This window comes from Neltuma alba, unplaced genomic scaffold (assembly GCF_004799145.2).
Source record: "Neltuma alba isolate B1F8T4 unplaced genomic scaffold, ASM479914v2 tig00011497_pilon, whole genome shotgun sequence".
Lineage (NCBI taxonomy): Eukaryota > Viridiplantae > Streptophyta > Magnoliopsida > Fabales > Fabaceae > Neltuma > Neltuma alba.
In genome coordinates, this window is record NW_021636165.1 from 253,303 (window position 1) to 263,557 (window position 10,255).

General features: G+C 33.7%; 1 protein-coding gene across 4 annotated transcripts; it reads right to left on the reverse strand.

Annotated features, from left to right (window-relative positions):
* Positions 1 to 213: 213 nt before the first annotated feature.
* LOC114714220 (pseudouridine-5'-phosphate glycosidase) lies at positions 214 to 8,061 on the reverse strand. 4 transcript variants are annotated; one of them, XM_028898947.1, is made up of 13 exons: positions 7,930 to 8,058; positions 7,631 to 7,742; positions 7,343 to 7,453; positions 6,487 to 6,569; positions 6,167 to 6,226; positions 5,991 to 6,051; positions 5,084 to 5,190; positions 4,901 to 4,978; positions 3,934 to 3,979; positions 3,607 to 3,727; positions 1,705 to 1,790; positions 1,249 to 1,365; positions 214 to 453 (listed from the first exon to the last, which is right to left on the reverse strand). In XM_028898947.1, the coding sequence occupies exons 1-12, from the start codon at positions 7,999 to 8,001 to the stop codon at positions 1,283 to 1,285; spliced, it is 1,020 nt and encodes a 339-aa protein (XP_028754780.1). In that variant the 5' UTR covers positions 8,002 to 8,058; the 3' UTR covers positions 214 to 453; positions 1,249 to 1,282. The 4 variants fall into 4 exon arrangements, with proteins under 4 accessions (XP_028754780.1, XP_028754781.1, XP_028754779.1 ...); XM_028898948.1 differs by lacking the exon at positions 214 to 453 and having other exon boundaries at positions 1,012 to 1,359; XM_028898946.1 differs by lacking the exon at positions 214 to 453 and having other exon boundaries at positions 1,012 to 1,365.
* Between the last annotated feature and the right edge of the window lie 2,194 nt (positions 8,062 to 10,255).

Consider the following 10,255-nt stretch of genomic DNA (forward strand, 5'->3'; position numbering starts at 1 on the left):
ATTACAATCAACATAATTATTGTATTTTAAGACGTTTATTACATTTTGAAATATTATTTCTCCTTTTGGTTTACCGAGAAAAAAATTTAAGTCATAAAAACATCTTTAAAATTATAACATTTCACTAATGACTAGAATGCGTAGATCTCAAAATTTATACATATAGCAGGACCTAAACAAGAAGTAAGAAAAGAAGATGAATATGTTCTTTTTTATTATAATATATCAATTTTTTAAAAGCCTATTGCTGATTTTTCCAACTATACTAATAACTTTTGGATTTTTAAAAATAACTCTAACCCTTGAATTATAATTTAAAATCTAAATAATTCAGGTGTATAGATAAGATCATGCTGTTTTGTTTATTTACCACCAGCAAGCTATAATATAGACTGTGAACCCTAGAATAAAAGGACCCATAGGATAGGAGAAACATTGCCCATTCAACTAAACCTGCATGTAACATATACTTTAATCAGAATTATTGATAGTTGCAATTATTAGCTACCTCATGTTTTCAATCAATGAGGCACAATCAATTAGATTGACATTATATTTTAAATTAGGCATGTAGATGGTTAGGTGGGTCTAGGTTTGACAGCACTTTTTCATATTTGCTTTTTATGAAATATAATATGTGGTATAGATGGGCATTACTGATAAGTAAAGCTTCATACTAGGTTAGATCACACAAAGAAAGAATCATAAGTAAGAAAAAATTCTTGCCTGCATTCTCAGAACACCGTGTCATGTGTGTTATGTCCAATCAAAATACAACTCACGCCATTGTGATCTAACTCAAATTCTTAAGTAATTTAAATTTTAATTAAAACAGAATAAAATAAAATCTCAGTGAATTTAACTTGCATCAAGAATAATGTGAATAGGTTGCCAACAGCTGGATTCAAGTTGAGTTGTTTCTCTTTTTTTTCTCCTGATTGGATAGAGAGAAGATTACGTGGTGCTCTCAGTGCATATAAGAATTTCTTAGTAAGCAAGCAAGAGGCTTAATTATTTATAGAGGAATTAGCTTTATTGATCCAATCCTTTTCCCCCCTCACCAACTGACCCAACTTGTAACTGAATGTGATAAATTTAAACTTGATTGGTACTCTAAACTGAATTACCCCCACTTCAAAAAAGAAAAGAAGAGAAGAGAAGAGAAATTAACAATTCGTCTATCATCATCTTAGAAAAGAACCAAAAAAAAAAAAAAACTATCATGTAAAGGTAAGATGAGTAGTTTACAAAGACAAGAGTCAACGAATGAGATCATCACTATTCACTGAGAATGTTGTCTGAGGTGGGCGAGGGCCATAGCAACTTTAGCTCCAAAAAGAGCATTATTCTTCACAAGTGCTATATCTTACATACCGTTAAGCTTCTCACATAATCAAATCAAATGCTTAAGTTTTGACCTAACAACTTTGAAAATCAAATAATCCAAAGTGATTTGATATTTTAGTCCTTCATATAATACATTTTGCCTTGTTTGTTCACCAAAATCATAGCATTTCATTTTAATCTTTCAAAGAATATTTTTTTCCTCCCAATTATACTACCTTTGAAAGCCCAAAATGTCCAAGGCTATCTATTTTTCAGTAGTGATTAAAGATATGGCTACTCCAACAATATTAGATGATTAATTAATTTATCAGAAAATAATTCTTCAAACTTTTATGAATTAAAATTAAGGGAGGATACTTGAGGCAAGTGAGGCCCCTCCAGTGAGTTCACTTACTCTAGCAAGCAAGAAGGGAGTCTCAGCATTTCCTGTTATGTTCTTTTCCCTGCAAGAGGAGAACCAGAAACATTGTCTTTAGGAAAACCCCTTCATCGTATGTAAGTAATCTTTGACGATGAATATATGTTCTTCACCTTTTCCCCCCCCGGGGGGGGGGGGGACTGTCAGTAGCTGCAGAATGAGTGACAACCAGATTTAGTTTTTTTTTTTTTTTTCCTTTTTTGAAGCACGTAAAGAACTTCTCAACTGTCAAAAGAATTATGAAATCTGAACCGCCTGTGTTTAATCCACAAGGCTCCAAGACAGAGGACTAGAGAGAGGAAGAATAGAAAAGCCAGATTGATAATACACACAAAGACAGAACTAAAGACATTACTTGGGAAACTCAAATCCAAAAATTCGAAGGATAGCAAGCAACTTTTCAGAGACAATGCTAGGGACGGTTTTATCATCATCGCATCTATGTGTGCATTACTTGGGAAACTCAAATCCAAAAATCTGAAGGCTTATAATATTCCTACAAGAGCTACTGACGCGCTTATTTTCCTGGATAAGATCATTCTGCAGCAGCTAAGTGAAGATGACATTTGTTCTGTTTTTTCATCTGTAGCCACCTATAAGTGCATGACAGATTCTAAGAGACACTTGTTAGAATTATTGGAGATTGAAGGAATGACTTGGAAGGGTCACAACTATTCTACTGGAAATATTTTTGTTCCTGTTAGGTGGGTTTATCATCTTGGCATCTTATAGGAGTCTCCACCACAAGAATCACTTAAGCCAGACACACTTATTGTTGTTTCACAAAGTGTTGTTGATCATCTTCACCTCTTTTCCCTTCTACATCTCAATTGGTCTACTGGTATGGAACCTAAGATGGCCTTGTTGCAACGTTTTGGAGAAGTGGATGGGACCCTTTTTCATGGTATGATAATAAGCATTATACTTGCTAAGCGACACCCAAGTGGCATCCGAAAACCTCTCAGGATTTATTTGCTTTTCTACCTTTGCCAAAGTCTTGTACGCTTTGCTTAACATAATTGCAGCAATGTTTTTAGAATTGGGGAATTCATGGGTGAAGATGCAGGGATTGCATTTGTTCATGTGATTGCTATGTGTGAGAATATTCCAATGAATGCTGATGAAAATTATAGTCCTCCTGATAATGGGAGAGACAAGTTTGATTTTTCCTTGCAGACTTTGCCTGGGGAATTTTCCTAAACTGGATGTAAGCAGATTTAAACACTTGGATCCGTGCTTCAAGAAATTTTAATTGCAAAAGCCCTGCCATCTTTCTGGAGTATTGATGCACAAAGAATTTGTGCTAATTGCAATATATACTTGCATGTCTTTTGTGTAGTGGATTATGAGGAGACTACACTATTTCATTTTTTTTTACACCGTTTATTGCTTGCATGGACCTTGAGGACAAGGTCCCTTTTAAAGGGGGGAGTAATGTAACGATCCCAAAGCGGTTGGGCCTAGTTGGTGATCTAAAAGAGAGCCCAAGCCAAGAATCAAGGAGACAGGTATGGCTGGAAGCTGAGAGAATTGGATTGTCAAGAGAGTATTATTGGATTGATGACTTTGGGCTTAGGGTAGGCAAAAGGGAAGATACATATAGACACAAAGAAGACCAGAAGGAGTGTGGATTGATTTTGGAATCTCTCCTCTCTGTGTGGCTCCCTCCCTCCCTCCCTCTGGAATTCTTCTTCTCTTCTTCTGACATTTCCCTTTCTGCATATTTTCTATTTCTGAGTATGATTGTATCCATATTGTGATGAGAACAGTATAACATTTGCTTGATATTTGTTCTGTCATTATATATACATGTATTTCTGAGTTTTGATTGTTACAATTACCTGGCTTCCTTAAGGGCTCGTTGTATGGCTGACTCAATGATATTTCCTGAGGTTGAGTGTTCCTTAGGAATAGGAACTGCTATCAAGATTCCTGTTCCGAGCTTGAGCTTCATGTTTGCTTCTGTTAAAAGAATAGAAACTATAAAGAAAATAGAAACCAAGATAATATGTATAAATTGACAAGTGAAAAGAGAGGGTGATGCTTGGGACATGAGAAATTTTCAATTTTCATCTAGTGAGAACTTAAATATCATGGAAATAAGTTCCCACAAACTGCAAAATTAGATTGCTAATGTACCAAATCCACCTAAAGGTAATTGTTCTTGCCTATTAAACGAGCACATTCTTCTGGAGACTCTATCCGACAAGGCACCTGCAAATTATGTCTGGACACATTAACATAATTCTTAATAAAGCTCATATTTTAAAGCATTATATGGCACTCCTAACGTTCTACATGTAACTGAACAAAAATGAAAAGTGGCGCACTATTGATTGTCCAAAATGAAAGTTCAAGAGAACTCTGCCGTTGTTCTTCATGCATCAATGAACTTTCGGTCAGGCCTCCATAAAAGTTATTTCCCTTTCCATTTAATCCCTCATTCCCTCTTGAGAAAAATTTGCTCATTTATTCCATCTCCATCTGCAATTAAGAAGCTAACATATTGCCTAAAGGCGGACATTTGCTTCTTAAATAGCACCCATTTCAAGTCACACTCAAGCACAGCTTCAAATCATATAAGATAAAAAAAGTCGAACAAACTGGAGTTGGGTGGTTGAACTTCAAAGTTACGGAGATTCTAAATTTCATGAAACTTGGGCTCCGAATTTGAGATTCTCAATCGATGTTGATTACGTGTGTGTTAGGTGTAAGTCAATAATGTATTAGAATTTAGATTAGCATAGAAGATGAAATGGAAGGACAACATCGAAAGTATTTTAATGAATGAACTAGCATATTGGAAGAAATCGTAGGTGGATAAATAAAGTGAGAATACAAATATCAAGGACAAATGTTTCCTTTCCTCTAAAATTTATCATTCTCCTCTTGAATCATGACTTGAGGAAGCTTTGTAGTATGTATATAAATGTTAAAATCATTTCAACCAGTTCAAGGCTCTTGCCGGTTTCGGACTTTTGCAATAACAGTATGTTTGTTAATCCAACCAACAGAAAGCAGTAACGTCATTCTGTTTTGATGAGACACTTAATGGGAAAAAAATAGAAAATAAGAATATAATTGCTATCATTCCAACTGGCATAAAAGAGCCTAAACAAAACCCAGTGTATGTACCTTGCAACCACTAGATTCTGCAAAAAAAGCAGGAAAGTCATTGGTCTTGTAAGCTGCAACACAAACCCCTTGTGTTTCCTATGCCAAGATCAAAAGAATCAAATAAGCCACCGCCACATATGGATGGTACATTGATGAAACTGATACTGGGGATAATGTCAAGAATAAAAATTAAAGAGGTACCAGATACTCCAGCGTTCTGGGAATATCCAATATTGATTTCACCCCAGCAGATATAACTGCTACCGGAGTTCTTCCGAGCTCAGTGAGATCAGACGAAATATCCATGGCTGCCAGGGGCAAGCTAAAAGTCAGTATGCTTATTGCTTGAGACAAATTCAGGAAATTATTGTGGATATTCCAAAAATATATTTTTTAAAAAAACTCAGTTCTTAGAGTTTCTAGAAGGCAACCAAACATTATCCACACTCATGATGTATCTTCTTCTTGGGTTCCCCAGCTTTTTTATAACAAAGGAAAATGTGTAATCCTCTCTTCTTATTTATAGGGCATTTCCAACATATTTCACACAGACTAAGAAAAACTTTAAACTGCATTAACTCTTGTTTAAAATATAATAACTTCTCAACTTCACCCCTATTTAATATATACACCTTCAAAAAAAAAAAATTGACTATCTATGTTATAATAAATGAAGGATAAAATAGTACATTCGTACTAAAAATTTAATAAAGTGACTTATAAATAAAACCAAAAAAAAAAAAATCCTTCTTTGCCCTATAAATAGGACTAGAGGAGTAATATATTCAAAAACTTATTCTATCAAAGCAGATGCAAAGCCAAGCTTGATAGTACAAGCATTCGTGTCCAAGCTGCCAGGCTTATGGAACATATGAATTAGATATTTCAACTCTTTCCTCCACTCCCCCTCTCCAGGTAGACTGATTTGAAGCTTTAATGGAGTGTCACATTATCTAGATACCCAGATTACTGGTCATTTGGTAATTTCAAGCCAACAAGACAATAACGAACTAGATATGGTCCATGCAGCATCTTAAACAAATGGGCAGCATTCATTATTCAATCCACCAATTTCCATCATCAACTTAAAGGAGGTAGATTAACATACTATGTTCACCGTGTCTATGTACTCCCCCAATTCCTCCGGTTACAAAGACAGGAATATTAACCTGGAGGAAATATTCAAACAATGCTGGTCCCGTGAGACCAAATAACATCATAGAAGGAATGGGCATTAAACATAACACAACAAGAAAGTATGAAAATTATTGATGAGAAGATCACCATAGAAGCCAAAAACATGGTTGCAGAAACAGTAGTAGCACCATTTCCACCACTAGCAACCTAAAAACTGCACAAATTAGTATGCAAATATATAATGACATACTGAATAACCATAAGCAGGGTGAAGGGAAGAGCTAAGAGCTTAGCACTGTCTATATAACTGCTTGATTATGATCTTTTTCCTTGTTTCATTTTTAAGGTTCCTGATCATGCAGTGAAGTTGAAGGTTCAATAATTGACCTAAATGTTATTCTCTCAAAAGTGAAAAAGAAATGGGAATCAACATGAATATAGTGAGTAATAATATAAAAAACACTAACCACATATGCAATATCCCTTCGAGCTGTCTTCTGAGCTCTATTTCCCAGAGTAGCTAGCCTTTCAAGTTCTTCTGTACTTAGACCTAACCACAGAACACAAGTAAGCAGAAGAAGACTTACTCAGTTCAAAGACCAAAATTCTCTGCCTCAGCTTATCCTTTAGTTTGTTATTTGTTATACGCATAAATATCTGATTTTACACATTCCCAAAGCTTCTTTCTTGTCTATCATATACTTGGAAGGCTGACTTTAGCCGTTTCAATTGGATTCCATTTTCCAGTTAGTTAATCTCCTGGCATCTAGTTTTTCCTCCAATCTCAAAATGCTAACTCTATTAAAACTTTGAAGAAAGCCATGCTTTTCAAAATGAGGTAAGACTTAATCTGGAACACAATAGTTAACATATTCAACTATAACCTACAAGGGCTATTATACGTCAATGCTTCATCACTTAAATGTTGCATGAACTTAAAGCAAAAACAGATAACTCAGCTAGTTGATATGTCGTTTCTTTTTGGTCCATTTAGGGTAAGGATTAAACGTGAACCCATATCCAGCCCAACATAAATAATTCATCAGACAGGATGAGATCGGAATGGCTATGTATACCACCATGAAACTCCAAACAGAGAATGGCATGAACATCGCAACACACCTCAAGTAAGCAGTATCAAATTTTAAAGAATTAACTAATAACTAATCATGTAAAAGTTTTCACTAACTTTGTCACAACTCACAACAACAACAATCGAAGTTAGTAGCTGCGAGCAATCCATCATGCTTCATTTGCCAAAATCATTTTCACAAGTCAATTATGAATTATAATTTAAAATTGGGAAAGACGATCACCATATACCTATGCAGGGTATGCCATCTAAAATAGCAATAGTTGCAGGAACTGCACCATTCTCTCTCACAATAGCCTCCACCTCTTTGGCAGTCTGCAAATTTTTAGGATATGGCATCCCTAAAAACAAGAACAGATTTAATATAACCTACCTAAAACCAAAACCCAAATGCGTTAAATAAAATTTACTAGCAAAAGCACCTTGAAAGAGGCAATATGAAATTAAGAGGCTAAAATCATGCCAAGTAGAAAATTCGAAACAAACACAGAGAAAAATGAGATATAATTTGGGACAACCATGTGAAATTATAGTGGATTCAAGAGCAACAACAGGACGCCCGAGTGATAAAGCTTCAGACACCTCTGAAGCTATCTTGATTGACCCTCCAATAGAACTGCCACCCGCAGCCTAAGAAAGCATTTCAACAGAAAATGGGGAAAACCAAATCAAGCTTAATTACCTATGGTAAGTGATAGTTTTCAAACAAGTAGCAATTATAAGAAAAACGAGAACTTTATGAGTTCATCAAAGGGGTGGCAGCAAAAAGATCATACCAGAAAGGCATATTAGTGTGGAGGAACTCATTAGAACATACCTTGTCGCCGGTATCAGACGAAGTCAAGTGACGCCCAAGAGTGGTTAGTCGCCAGAGAGCGGAAAACGCCATAGACAAGCTCGTTCAGAAAATGGGCGGGGATCAGTTTGCACCGCCAGGAGTAGGGATGCTGTGCGTATCACATCACCAGTTAATTTTTGACTCGCTCCGTCCCTTGTTTTTTTAAAAGCAACATTAGATTTTATTAATTAGATAAAAAAGTTAGTTAAAATAATAAATAGGTAAAAAATTAGAAATTTTTTTTTGCAAAATATCTTTATTTATGATAGAAAGAGTATAAGAAAGAAAATAAAAAATTATTATAATAAAAAGAATTATAAGGGAAAGAAAATGTATGATGGAGAGATGATGGTTTGAAAAATGAGATAATAAATATATTAAATATTAAAATAAGTAATTAATAGGGGTAAAATAAGAAATTTACTATAAAAATTTAAGACAATTTGAAAATGTTATTTATATTTAGAAATAAGAGGAAGATGGTGATTGTTACTTGAAAAAAAAGACGACGAAGGGAGTATTTAATTATGTGTTAATTGAATCAAGAAACTGTTGGTCAAGGCCCAGCCTCATCCCAAAACAAGGATAACATGGCTTAGTCTTGAATCTAATGATACTATTATCCTCATAATAAAAAATAAAATCTGAGAATATTAAGAAAAATTAATACTCCTCCGATCCTTAATGTAAGATCCATTTAACTAATTTGATTAGATTAAGGAAGTTAGGTAAGTTAATTAATTATAAGAAAAGTGACACATTTTTCCTAAAACACCATAATCATCTTTCTTAATACCCAATTTCCCTCTTCTACTTGATTATGATTGAGAGAGTATTCATAAGGGTAATTTAGAGAAAATTGATAAATATGAGAAATGGACCTTATATTTAGGACCAAAATCAACCAAGAATTGAGTCCTATATTAAAGACCGGAGGAGTATTTTTTTTATTTTGATTTTGTATTGAAATGAACGTTATTGGGTATCAAAAATGATTTCCCATAATTAAAATCCAAGATAAATGGATTACAATCGATCCAATTTTTGGTGTTGCTCAGACGAGTTCGGGAGAAACAGTGTGCCTGAGGCTGTGGGTTTTATGGGTTAAAGTAACAAATCTTACCAAAACTATAAATCATTATTATTTCATATCATGAGAAAAAGGGATCATTTATAAACCATTTCAAATGAAAAATCAAAATCAATAAAATAAATTACTCTTCCCATCCTTGATATGGAACCTAATTATTGAGTTAATTTTTGTCTTAAATATAAGACCAATTTCTCATATTTATTAATTTTTTTTAAATTACCTCTATGGATACTCCTTCAACCATAATCAAGTATAAGAGGAAGATGGGGTATTAAGAAAGATGATTATGGTGTTTTAGAAAAAAAATGTCACTTTGCTTATAATTAACTAACTTACTTAACTTTCTTAATCTAATCAAATTAGTTAAATAGATCTTATATTAAGGATTGGAGGAATAGTTTAAATTGAATAAATATAATAATCTAGTCTAGTGTCAATCACTATTTAAACTTTTGTAAAAGAAGCTGAGGGGCGGGTCCCTAAAGCCATTTATAGAGAGGAATGCTACATTTTAACCAAAAGAAGGCGCATGGCCGTTTGCCATCGTTAATTGTTAGAATAGGTGCGCATTTATAAATAGACTTGGAATTTTTATTAGGACTTGCTTTTCATTGGCCCGGATGAAAAACTCGGTGAGAAACGCAGCTTTGATCCTCTGACTGTATCTCTAAAGTCTTAATTTGATCTCTAAATTTTAAAATTGTCTTTTTATCTCTAGCCCTAACACTAGCAATAAAGGATGATGACCTCAGATTTTAAATATTGAAAAATAAATATTTTTCAAATGCTAACTTATAAAGTTTAATTTTTATAACAATAATTATTATTATAAAAAATTATCATTTAACATTTTCTTATACAATAAAGCTTATGTAAGTTAAGTACGTCCTAAGAGCTTATTAGGACTTGACATGTCTCCAAGCTCAAATTAACACTAATATTTTTAGAGTTCAAGGACTAAGAACTTGTTTGAAATTGTGATATGATCCTTCAAAAACAAATTTTCAATCATAAACTTATGAAGTACAAGATAAATATATAAAAAGAATTATGTCTCGATTTATATGAATGTGTTTATAAGCACAAGCACTTAAAATAAATATATACAAACAAGCTTTAAAAATATATTTTTTAAAGTTAATACTCCTCCCATCCTTAATATAAGACCCAATTGTTGAGTTGATTTTGGTCCTAAATATAAGACTCATTTCT